At 49.0% G+C, this 11726-nt stretch overlaps 1 protein-coding gene and 1 long non-coding RNA gene across 2 annotated transcripts; one reads left to right on the forward strand and one right to left on the reverse strand.

Annotated features, from left to right (window-relative positions):
- Positions 1-91: 91 nt before the first annotated feature.
- LOC138838019 (chymotrypsin-like elastase family member 2A) lies at positions 92-11075 on the reverse strand. Its single transcript, XM_070037024.1, has 8 exons — positions 11036-11075; positions 10767-10855; positions 8433-8530; positions 7170-7298; positions 6561-6697; positions 5390-5535; positions 3828-3980; positions 92-179 (listed from the first exon to the last, which is right to left on the reverse strand). Exons 1-8 carry the CDS (start codon positions 11073-11075, stop codon positions 162-164), a joined length of 810 nt encoding a protein of 269 aa, XP_069893125.1. The 3' UTR covers positions 92-161.
- LOC138838020 (uncharacterized) lies at positions 6486-8258 on the forward strand. The gene is made up of 3 exons (XR_011375539.1): positions 6486-6534; positions 6889-6976; positions 8154-8258. It is a non-coding gene; the product is annotated as an uncharacterized lncRNA (long non-coding RNA).
- Positions 11076-11726: the final 651 nt, after the last annotated feature.

Here is an 11726-nt window from a genome sequence, read left to right on the forward strand (position 1 = left end):
CTGCAGAGAAAGCTGCCCCCCCCCCCCCCCCCCCCGGGGTGGTAGGCTGCCCTAAGCCGGGCTGATTCCCTGTTAATAAGACTCATTGAGATCAGATTCATTGAATTGTTACTTTATTGTTACTTTCCTCCTTCGTCTGACGATCTCAGAGACATCCTCATTTAGTTCCTTGCCATCACCTGCAGGACACATGCAAGCAAACAACAGGTTAATCCTCTTGGTAGAGCTGCACTGAGCACGTTCCTGCCTGATTCTGTCTCCATGCATCACAGAGGGCTGTGCTTTCTGAGGAGTTCTAGAAAAATATGATCATAGCTTTGTATTGACCTTCTGAGGTCTTCTTTAGCTGAGAGTCCTGTTTGGGTGTGTGGTCAGGGGTGTTTTATTTGTGAACCCCTAAAAATGATATGCCAAATGCATGAGATGGATGAGATTTTAAGTTTCCTGCTGCTGTTTCTGAGGCACGGTCACACACTGCAGCGGAACTGCAATTTGCTTTCACAACCTCTCACTTGCTAAGCACACGCTGTGACCACTCAGTCACACTTGCAGTCCCCACACATTTTAACAGGCCATTTTGGAGCAGCGAAGATGCTACACATATAGCAGCGATGCAGACCAGAGTGTGAGCACGTGTCCAGGACCACAGCAGCCACATAGAAATGTAAACTAGGGGCCAGATGGAAGCCGCCATCATGATTCACCAGGGAGAGCATGGAGCCCTCATACATGAAGAAATCACAGAGCTGTTTGGGCCAGAATGGTGAAAATATGAAAGGTGATGCATAGAGTGGACCTCGGTTGCATGAGAAAAGTTGTGGATTGGGAATAAAACCTTCTTTTGGTAAGAAGAGTACATGGGAGCTATTTATTATTCTTTTTTTGGGGGTGGGGGCAGTACTGGTATTTAAACTCAGGCCCTCACACTTGGAAAAGAGATGCTCTACCACTTGAGCCATACCTCCAGACCCTTTGCTTTGCTTTGGTTATTTTCAGGTTAGGGTCTCATTTTAAGCCTTGGCTTAAAGTGTTCATGCTTCTTGTGTGAGCATGGATGATAGGCGTGAGCCACAACACCCAGCCTTGGGGCTTTCCTCATAGCACAGATAATAGGCTTGTACCACTGAGCCTGTACCACTGTTGGTTGAGATGGAGTTTTGTGAACTTCAAACCAGAATTCCCTGATCTCTGCCTCCAAGGTAGCTGGGATTACAGGCTTGTGCCACCACTTTACATGTAGGCATTTAAAAAATGGGCATAAAAACCAGAAGACCACACACAGAGTTATTAATGTTGCAGAATGGAATGATGGAGACTTTTCGCTCCCTCTCCCCCAGCCCAATTATGGGGCTTGAACTGGGCCTGGGCACTGTCCCTGAGCTCTTTTGCTCTAGGTTAGTATTCTACCACTTTGAGCTGCAGCACCACTTCTGGTTTTCTTGTGGCTAATTGGAAATAAGAGTTTCATGGATTTTCCTGCCTGGGCTGGCTTTGAACCATGATCCTCAGCTCTCAGCCTTCTAAGTAGCTAGGATTACAGGTGTGAGCCACTAACACCTGGCTGAGACTTCTATTTTTGTGCCCGATATACTCCTCTATTAGTACTTTTGCAAAGACATGTATTAACCTTTTTTTTTTTGCCCGTCATGGGGTTTGAACTCAGGGTGTAGGCACTGTCCCTGAGCTTCTTTTGTTCAAGGCTAGCACTCTACCACTTGAGCTACAGTGCCACTTATGGTGTTTTCTGTTTATGTAGTACTGAGGAATCGAACCCATGGCTTCATGCATGCTAGGCAAGCGCTCTACCACTAAGCCACATTCCCAGCCCATGTATTACCTTCTGAACAAACAATAAAGCTAAAGACTGCTGAAAGCCCACGTGGCACTCTTGTGCATGTGTGTGCACAGGCCTGGGCCTCCCAACTCCTCCCTGAGCGAGTCTTCATGGCAGCTTCCTGGCCTTGACTCCTCATCTGCCTAGGCTGAGTGGGGCAGGTGTCCCAGCCCCTGCAGGGCTATGTGTACACACAGGACATGTGCTCCTGCTGGGGCCACTACACGTTCCCGCTGGCCTTTGTGTAGCTGCTGGGCAGCCTCCTCCAGTGGGGAGCTGGCTGCCTGCTTTCCACTCCTGGAACCGGTACCTAGCATCTACGCTAGCCTGCAGGTCCTCTAGCTGCTCCGTAAGGTTTGCTTCCCTGTTGTCTCCATTGGCTGGCCTGCTCTGATGAGCCTGTGTGTGACTGGGAGCAGCTGACACCCAAGGCCAGGACAGTTGTCCTGGCCCCTACCAGGACCCTGACAGTGATCTCAGGCCCAGCTGTTCTATGACTCACAGGAGCCACGGATCTGGCTGCCATCCTATCTGACCAGCGAGGCTCCTTTAAAGTGCTGGGGCTTTCTACCGCTTTCCCTCTGCCAAGATTCCATCATGGGATTCTCAGTTGTTGTTTTAAATCCACAAATGACTGTTGATTGTCCATTTTTCTCCACCAAACTTTTGGGATCTCGGGCTGTGTCCACTTTGTTGGCACAGGGTGAATGGGGGAGCTGGAAGCAGCTGCCTGTGGACATTGCTGTCCTGGGCCCCCTGTGACCACATGCTCATGGTTGCAGCTGCCTATTTGGTTTTGTAACAGAGTGAGGATTTAATTGCATTTCACAGCTTCCTGCAAATGAAACTTGGAGCAATGAAACCAGCCTCCTGCTCCCCCTAGGCTCAGGTGCAAACACCACTTTCCCTACCTGCCCTGGCTCTTTTTTTTTTTTTTTTTTTGGTCCGGTCGTGGGTCCTGAACTCTGGGCCTGGGCACTGTCCCTCAGCTCATCAGCTCAAGGCTAGCGCTCTACCACTTGAGCCACAACACCACTTCCGGCTTTTTTCTTTTTGCTTATGTGGTGCTGAGGAATCGAACCCAGGGCCTCATGCGTGCAAGGCAAGCACTCTACCACTGAGCCACCTTCCCAGCCCCTGCCCTGGCTCTTGAACGTGCTGATGAGGCCAGGCCCAGCATGATGCTGGAGTGCTTGAAGACATTTCCATTTCACACAGTACCCTCTTCCCTCCTGGCATCTGCGCTAGGTCCCATGTCTCCACTGTCCCCACAACTTCTGAATACTGGTGCTAGTAACTTTAAAAGTTAGTATTACATATGTTTTCTGGAGACGGTCTTGCTTTGTAGCCCACTCTGGCTTGGAATGCATCCTATAGCCTAGGCGGGCCTTGAACTCCTGATCCTCCTTAAAAGGCTGGCTCAGCCTTTTAAGTCTGAGATTGAAATATTGTGTCAGCCCTGGGCTTTGAGCTCAGGGTTTTGTGCTTGCTAGGCTGGCACTCTTAAAATTTGAATCATACCCACGCTCCTTTTTAAATATTAATTATTTTTGGAAAATACAATTCTCATTCAGGACCTGCCTGAGACCGTGATCCTCTTCCTCATGCTTCGTGGTGACTGGGATGGCAGATGCACAATGCCACACTGAGATGGGGTTTCACTACCCATCCCCTCACCCCATGGCCTTCAACCACAGTCCTCCAGATCTACACTTCCCAAGTAGCTGAGATGACAAGGCTTGCCCATAAATTATTTTCTAAAATAAAGTTATGGTGGTCATTATAAATAAATGTGTGTTGAAGCTGGGTGCTGGTGGCCTATACCTGTAATCCTAGCTATTCAGGAGGCTGAGATCTGAGGCTCATGCTTTGAAGTTAGCCCAAGCAGAAAAGTCCATGAGACTCTTATCTCCAATAAACTACTCCAAAAAAACATGAAATGGTACTGTGTGGCCCAGTGCTTGTGTGGGCATTGACCTGGTCCGGTTCTTACCGAATTGATCCAGCTGATGTAGTTGGACACCCGGGTAAAGACTGAGGGCTTTTGGGGGTAGTTGCAGCCCAATGAGGACCCGAAGCTCACCACACCATGCACCTGCCACTGGCCATTGCTTGTCTGGCAGTTCAGTGGCCCACCGGAGTCACCCTGAGGAATCAAAGAGTTGGGGTGAAGGGATGGGGTGATGGAGGAGGGAAGGGGGAGCCCACTGGAGCCCTGTTTCTCAACATACACGTTGTGTTCTACGTAGGTCACCATGTCCTATGAACCGGCCCCGTGGTGAGCACTGGTGGCATCATCATACCACCAGTGCTACCATGTCTCCTATGTGCCCTGCCCTGCCTGAGCAGTGTCCTGAGGGGACCTGGAAAATCTGGGAGTCTAAAACGGGACGTTCTGAAACCTTAATTTGTTCAGAGCTTATGGCCTTGCCCATGGTGGGACAGGGAAGCGAAGGAGTGGAGAACGCGCTGCCAGCCAGCCTGCCACCCAGGCTTCACCACCACAGCCACGTCCCTCCTCCATGGAGGCCTTTCCTGGCAGGCTATTAGGGCAGAGGGGTGGGTGCAGTGCATCAGAAGGGTTTGGGGGTACAGTTGATTGCTATTTAGGGACCTCTCCACTACAGTATCTCCTCTTCCTCTCGTAGCAATTTCTTCCTTTCCTTCTTTTTCTTTTTTTGTCGGTTGTGGGGTTTGACCTCTGAGCCTGGGCACTGTCCCTCAGCTCTTCAGCTCAAGGCAAACGCTCTACAGCTTGAGCCACAGCGCTACTTCTGGTTTTCTGGTGGTTTATTAGAGATAAGAGTCTCATGGGGCTGGGAAGGTGGCTCAGTGGTAAAGTGCTTGCTTTGCATGCATGAGGCCCTGGGTTCGATTCCCCAGCACCACATAAGCAAAAAGAAAAAAAGCCGGAAGTGGTGCTGTGGCTCAACTGGTAGAGCACTAGCCTTGAGCTGAAGTGCTGAGGGACAGCGCCCAGGCTCAGAGTTCAGGCCCCACGACCGGACCCCCCCCCCAAAAAAAAAAAAAAAGAGTCTCATGGACTTTTCTGCCTGGGCTGGCTTTGAGCCGCGATCCTCAGATCTCAGCCTCCTAAGTAACTGGGATTACAGGTGTGAGCCACCAGTGCCCAGCTTTTATAGCAATTTCTTTTGGTTAAGAAACCATCTCCAGAAAGGCTTTCATGGCAGCCTCCAAGAGGGGACTCCTTGGGCTACTGATGGGATTAATTTTACAGCTAATCTGGAAGTCACCTCAGAAAGGCCTTAGCCCAGAGAACATATCCCCTTTCCTTAGTGTAAGAGGGATGGCAGTAAGGAGAGATCACAGTGAGACCCAGGAAGGACTTCTCAGTAATGAAGTCAGGTGGACACTAAAAGGGAAATCTCAAAACATCTCCCCCACCCCACAAGGATAAAGGTCCAGTTCTGAAATCTCCAGAGCTGTTCCCACAGTTTCTGCCCAGAGGTGCTAGGAGGGGGTGGCAGGCTCCCTGGGGCTCTTCCCCACGCTCACATCTTGGTGTAGAGGGGGTCCCTAACTTTGTGTACTCACATTGCAGCTGGAGATCACCCCGTCGCCGCCGGCGCAGACCATGGTGGTCTTCACAGAGCTGCCCCACCAGGTAGGTTTTGAGCAGGTGGCAAAGTCCACAACTAGTAACCGGCCCTGCTGCAGGATATCAGGACTGGGGCCTCCGGCTGGGTGAGGCCAGAGAGAAGGCATTAGAGCGACTCCTGAGTAAAAATGAAGTGCTGACACCTACCTATTGAGCTTTGTCCAGCACCATTTTTTTTGGGGGGGGTTTATGGGGCTTGAACTCAGGACTTGGGTGCTGTCCCTGAGCTGTTTTTTTTCCAAGGCTAGTGCTCTACCACGTTGACCCACAGTACCACTTCAGTTTTCTCGTGATTAATTGGAGATAAGAGTCCCATGGACTTTCCTGCCCCAGCTGGCTTTGGACCGCAATCCTCAGAGCCCAGCCTCTTGAGTAGCTAGGATGGCAGGCGCAAGCCACCAGCGCCCAGCCAGCACTGTTTTCCTGGACCCATACCTTTCTTCCATCCAAAGGGTTGCAATGGGAGGAGCAGTTGTGCTTGTCTGTACTTATGTCCTCACCATTGAGTGGGTAGTGTTATGGCCATTGCTGATTGGTTCAGTGGTGAGCACCTGACTCAAGCTAAAGCCAATGAGCTTCTTCCCCTGGGAATTTGGGCTGGACACTGAGATCCCAGCCAGAGTGCTGTTGGTGGTGACTGCTATATTCTTCCATGTAGCAAAAAAAATGAGATAGACCTTAAAGAAAAGAAATCTGAGAGAATGTTGAGCTTGTTTCTTACAGGTTTGCAGTCCTTAGTTCTAACCTGTTCTTGATCCTTTTTAGGATGTGGGTCCTAGGGCTTGAACTCAGGGACTTGGCATTCTCCCTTAGCATTTTCACTCCAGGTTAGCACTTTACTCCTCTACTTTCAGCTTTTTGTTGGTAATTGGAGATAAGAATCTCTCAGATTTGTCTCCCTGCTCTGGCTTTGAACTTCGATCCTCAGATCTCAGTCTTGTGGGTATCCCCACAGACACATTTTCTGTTCTCTCAGCAACCTGTGATGCAGGTACGGTTATCATCTCTATTTTACAGATGAGGAAACAGCTAATAGTGGAAGAGCTGAGATTGGACTCCAGGCGGACTCATCACTGAGAGGGTGAGAGCACCCTGGCTCACACTTACTTATCAGCCTGCCCCAGCCGGTGACGTAGCAGGCGTAGTTGTTGGGGAGAATGGTGCCAGCAGGTGGGAGTTGGGCCAGCTGGATCTTGTTACTGAGGGTGGCATGGCTGGCCAGTTTGAGCAGGGCGATGTCGTTGCTGGATTGGGAAAGAGGTAGAATGTGAGGAGTGTGGAGCCTCCCCCTCCCCCTCCTCTGTCATTTCTCAGTGTGTGGTAATAATCCAAGGCTATCCCAGTAGATGGCATGGGTGGGCTGGGTACCTCATAAATGAGGAAGAGCTTGTTGAAAGGGGGTGGGAGAGACTGTCTATGGCATGTCTGCTCTTAGGTCTGCACCTTACCCATGTCCCCTCAGCATGGACTGGACACAAGGTCAAGGGAAGCCTGGGGGCTTCAGAGACCTGCAGGTATAACTGGTAGGTATCCCACTGTCTCTCCTGCTCCTCCCCACCCTCATCCCATGAGCTCCCCACCCAGGTGACTTTGGGACTAGCTCCAAATCTGGGGAGGAGAGCTTCTTTCTCTCCCTTCAGAAGGAAGGAACAGAGGGGTGAGGTTGAGCCCCCTCAGTGCCCCACCCCCACCCTGTAGTGCTGGGACAGAACGTACCCTTGGGAGATCTGGTTGGGGTTCCAGTTCTCGTGCAGTATGTGCTTGGAGACCCTGATGGCCAGCGAGCCGGGCTCCTCAGTGGACAGTCTGTGCCGGCCCAGCACCACACGGTAGGTATTCGTGTTGCTGGGAGGGGCCATGTGAAGAGGTCAGCACCCTCTTTTCTCCACACCCCTCCACCCCTGCAGGCAAGGACACCGCAACACATAACATGGGAGAAGGGACTAGCAAGCTACTGCTATGTGAATGTCTAGTGGGACTTGGGGAGTTTTCTTCCCTGGGGTAGCCAGTTATGAAGTGAATAGGATAACCAAAACTATAATCATCCTAACTATCCTGTACTAATTATAAGCTATAACATGTAATAAAAGTTGTGCTAATATATCTGGATGCTAGTGGCTCACACGCCGGTAATCCTAACAACTCAGGAGGCTGAGATCTCAGGACTATGGTTCAAAAATGTAGCAGGCCCAATAGGACCAAGGGAGGCATTCCAGCCCTGGAGTCCCAGGGAAAGAGGAGGACAAGTGAATAGTGCAGGCCTTATTCTTGCCTTTTCTCCCCCCTCCTGGTCCTAAGGCTTGAACTTAGGGCCTGGGTGCTGTCCCTGAGCTCTTTTTGCTCCTGGTCCTAGGGCTTGAACTTAGGGCCTGGGTACTGTCCCTGAGCTCTTTTTGCTCAAGGCTAGCATTCCACTATTTGAGCCACAACACCACTTCCAGCTTTTTCTGGAAAAATAGTTAAGAGTCTGGAGATAAGAGTCTCACAGACTTTCCTGCCTGGGCTAGCTTTGAACTGGAATCCTCAGACCTCAGCCTTCTGAGTGGCTAGGGTGAACCATTGGCTCACAGCCCTTGTGGGCCTTGTTGATGGGTATATGTGCTATCATTAACCTTTCTTGAGCACATACTAGGTGACAGGCACTAGAGTGCCCATACTGAACTCTGCTATCGTGTTTTCTCTGTTATTCTATTTTTGCAGGAGATAGTATTGGATAAGGCACTTAAGTTGTCAAAGGAACACACTTCCTGTCAAAGGAGCACACTTCCAAGCACAGGCAGATCATCTGGCATTCCCCGCAAGGTCCAGAGCACTCAATCCATGCCATGTATGAATTGATCAACATTATGTCATAGATTGACAGACATTTGTGTCTCTGACAGGCAAGTGGCTATTTGCAAGGTTCCTTTATAGAGGGTGATTCAGCCACCATTGGAGAAGAGGTCTAGGCAGGAGGGGTGGCCAGGGAAAACCAGTTACCTGATGCAGTGGGCGGCTGTTAGGACCCAGTTTGTGGCCACCAGGGAGCCACCACAGGTGTGATACCACTTGCCACCGGAGCTGTACTGCAGGGAGACCTGCGGAAGAATCACAGGTGTGTTGGTAGCTGGAAGCGGGGGCCCAGGCTCCCTCAGAGGAGGGCTGGACCTAGGTGAGTGCATACCTCAGGTACAGAGCTTAAGAGGGTGCCCAGCTTCCAACAATAAGAGAAAACCAGGTTGATGTTTTTTTTGTGATTGCACTTAAGTGTTTTGTTTTTTTTTTTCACCCAAGGCTGATGCTGTACCGCTCGAACCCCCTCCACATTCTAGTTTTTGGCTAGTTGATTAGAGATAAGAGGCTCTCAGATTTGTCTGCCTGGGCTAGCTTTGAACTCTGTTCCTCAGAGCACAGCCTTCTGAATAGCTAGGAGTACAGGCAAGAGCCACTAATGCAGGGCTTAATGCTTTATATAAATACACACACACACACACACACACACACACACACACACACACACACACACACACACACACACACACACACACACACACACACACACACACAATCTACGATTAAAAAAACCCAAACCAACAAAACCTTTTTGGGATGGGGCTGGTGGTTGCATGCTTGTGATCTCAGCACTCACAAAGGCTGAGACAGGAATATGATGAGTTCAGACTAGTCTGGGCTAACTGTCTCAAAAAACAAGAATGGCTGGGGAGGTGGCTTAGTGGTAAAGTGTTTGCCTAGCATGCATGAAGCCCTGGGTTCAATTCTGTAGTACCACATATACAGAAAAAAGCCGGAAGTGGCACTGTGGCTCAAGTGGTAGAGTGCTAGCCTTGAGCAAAAGAAGCTCAGGGACAGTTCCCAGATCCTGAGTTCAAGCCCCAGGACTGGCAACCCCCCAAAAAAAACACTACCACCAAACAAAAACCCCTCAAAACAATATCAGAGATTTATATAGGGCACTAAAATATAACTGTTGGAAACCTCTCCCTTGAAACTCCTTAGGAGATATAATCTTATTATTTCTCCAGTTCAAAATGTCTAAAAACTAACTCTTGAAATTGCCCCACCTCCCAATCCTCCTCTCCTCAGGCTTCCCTGTCTTGCTCCATGGCCAACCCACTTTCTAGCTGCTTGGCCCCACTCTTGTGTCCTGCCCAGTATTTTAATTGATATCACTATTATTACAGCAAATCTGCCTTTGTCACAAACGTTTAACTTGTAGTTTTGGCCAAGGGTGGCTTAAAATAAAAGGTCTAAAACTAAAAACTAAAGCTTCCCAGCATACACGGCACAGCTCTGTTAGTGTGAGAAGCTCTCCATCAATCTTGAGTTATCATCAGTTGTATTTAAATTATTATGTGATTGTTCAGTGTTTCCTTGTTATTAATTTTGTGAAAATAGGCCTCCCTAAAATGCAAGTGGTGCCCAGCACTGGTGACAGCTCCTGATTGTAATCTTAGCTTCTCAAGAGGCTGGGATCTACAAAACCAGGGTTTGAGGCCAGACTGGGCACACGGAAATCTACATGATTCTGTCTCCAAAATAACCAGCAAAAAAGAAAAAGAAAAAGAAACAAAACTGGGCTGGAGGTGCAGCTCAAGTGTTAGACCATCAGCAGAGCATGGAGGCTGAACAAGTGCAAGGCTCTGAGTACAGACTTAGTACCAGGAAAGCAAGCAAGCAAGAAAGGAAGGAAAGGAGAAAGAGAGAGAGAGAGAGAGAGAGAGAGAGAGAGAGAGAGAGAGAGAGAGAGAGAGAGAGAGAGAGAGAGAGAGAGAGAGAGAATGGTATCCCCCAAAGTGAGAAATTTATATTTATGTTTGTTGGAAGGTGCATGGCTTTAGTGGAATCAAGCCTCCAAGGTTCAGTGCTGAACACTCTACATGGTGTCTCCTTGGGGCCAGATAGATACCAGAGGATACCAAGAATTTACAGAACATCAAGGTAAGGAAACATTTATTTTCATTGCTAGCACTGACTTACCTACAAGTAGGGATCAATTTGCATGAGCAACACCAATTGGCTCATTGAAACAAAGAACATTTGCATAGGAATGATGAATGGTCCATTGGAATAACTCTATCTGTAAGCGAGCATCTGAGCGGCTAACATTTAGAACAGCTGTGAACCTGAGTGTCAGGGAAGTGAGCGGGGCAGCAGCTTATCGAAGCGCTTGCTTCCAGGCATTTATTCCTCAGGTTGCTGCTGCTTCCAGGAGTTTCTACTAGTTCTCATCTTTGCCAATCTATCAGATCCCACAAAGGAGTGATGAGAAATGAGTGGGGGTGAGGAGGGAGGATGGAGAGATGACTGACTTACCTGCCAGGGCCAGCTGTTGGGTGATGCATTCTGGCCTCCAACCACCCTGCCCAGGTCGGGTAGAGAAGCGGTAAGCCCAGAGCTGATAGCTGTGGGGAGAGAAAGAAAGGATCATGAGTGTAGAAGCAGTGACCCAAGAAATGAAAACTACAGTTGCTGTGTACCCAACCAAGGTGGAATTCCTCATTCTAGAAGGACCCCAAGAGGTCAGAGCCCTCCTGCCCTTTGCTGTCCTTCTTTGGACCCAAGGATGGGATGACAGGACTTACCTCCAGCCACCAATACAGACAGCAGCAAGGTCCTGATCATGGTGTATGCATGAGATTGGATAAGGATGACCCTGTCTCAACCCAGGTTTTATGAGCAGGCTTATCAGCATGAGGAACACACAAGATGGAGATTTTCTCAAACTCCGATAAGATAAAGAGCTGTTGTCCAAATATTGTTTTTCCATTGCCTTCCACCTGTTAACCTGGAATTACATTGAGAAAGATGCCAAAGATAGGTATTGAAATGTGGATTCTACATGCTTTTAAGAGATTACATTGTGTGTTGAGAAAAAGAAGAATATCAGTCGTTGGCCCTTGGAATTTTAATTTAATAATAATTAAAAAAGAAAAAAAAGGTTAGGACTTGAACTCAGTGCCTAGGCGCTGTCCCTGAGCCCCTTTGTGCTCAAGGGTAGCACTCTACCACTTGAGCCACAGCTCCATTTTTGGCTTTCTCTCTCTAGACATAAAAGTCTCATGGACTTTTCTGCCCAGGCTGGCTTCGAACTGCAATCCTCAATTTCAACCTCCTGAATAGCTAGGATTACAGGTGTGAACCACCTGTACCCACCTACTACTTTTGACGTTAGTGGTTCTTTTTTTTTTTTTTTTTGGTCGGTCGTGGGGCCTGAACTCTGGGCCTGGGTGCTGTCCCTCAGATCTTTAGCTGAAGGCTAGCACTCTACCACTT

Source organism: Dipodomys merriami, unplaced genomic scaffold, assembly GCF_024711535.1.
Source record: "Dipodomys merriami isolate MVZ:Mamm:240054 unplaced genomic scaffold, mDipMer1.0.p SCAF_28, whole genome shotgun sequence".
Classification (NCBI taxonomy): Eukaryota; Metazoa; Chordata; class Mammalia; order Rodentia; family Heteromyidae; genus Dipodomys; species Dipodomys merriami.

Coding starts and splice junctions, on each gene's coding strand:
- LOC138838019 (XM_070037024.1), bottom strand. CDS start 11,075: ATGATCAGGACCTTGCTGCTGTCTGTATTGGTGGCTGGAG. Junction 8,531..10,766: donor CCAACAGCTGGCCCTGGCAG/GTAAGTCAGTCA, acceptor ATTCTTCCGCAG/GTCTCCCTGCAGTACAGCTC. Junction 5,536..6,560: donor CGGCTGGGGCAGGCTGATAA/GTAAGTGTGAGC, acceptor GGCCTCACCCAG/CCGGAGGCCCCAGTCCTGAT.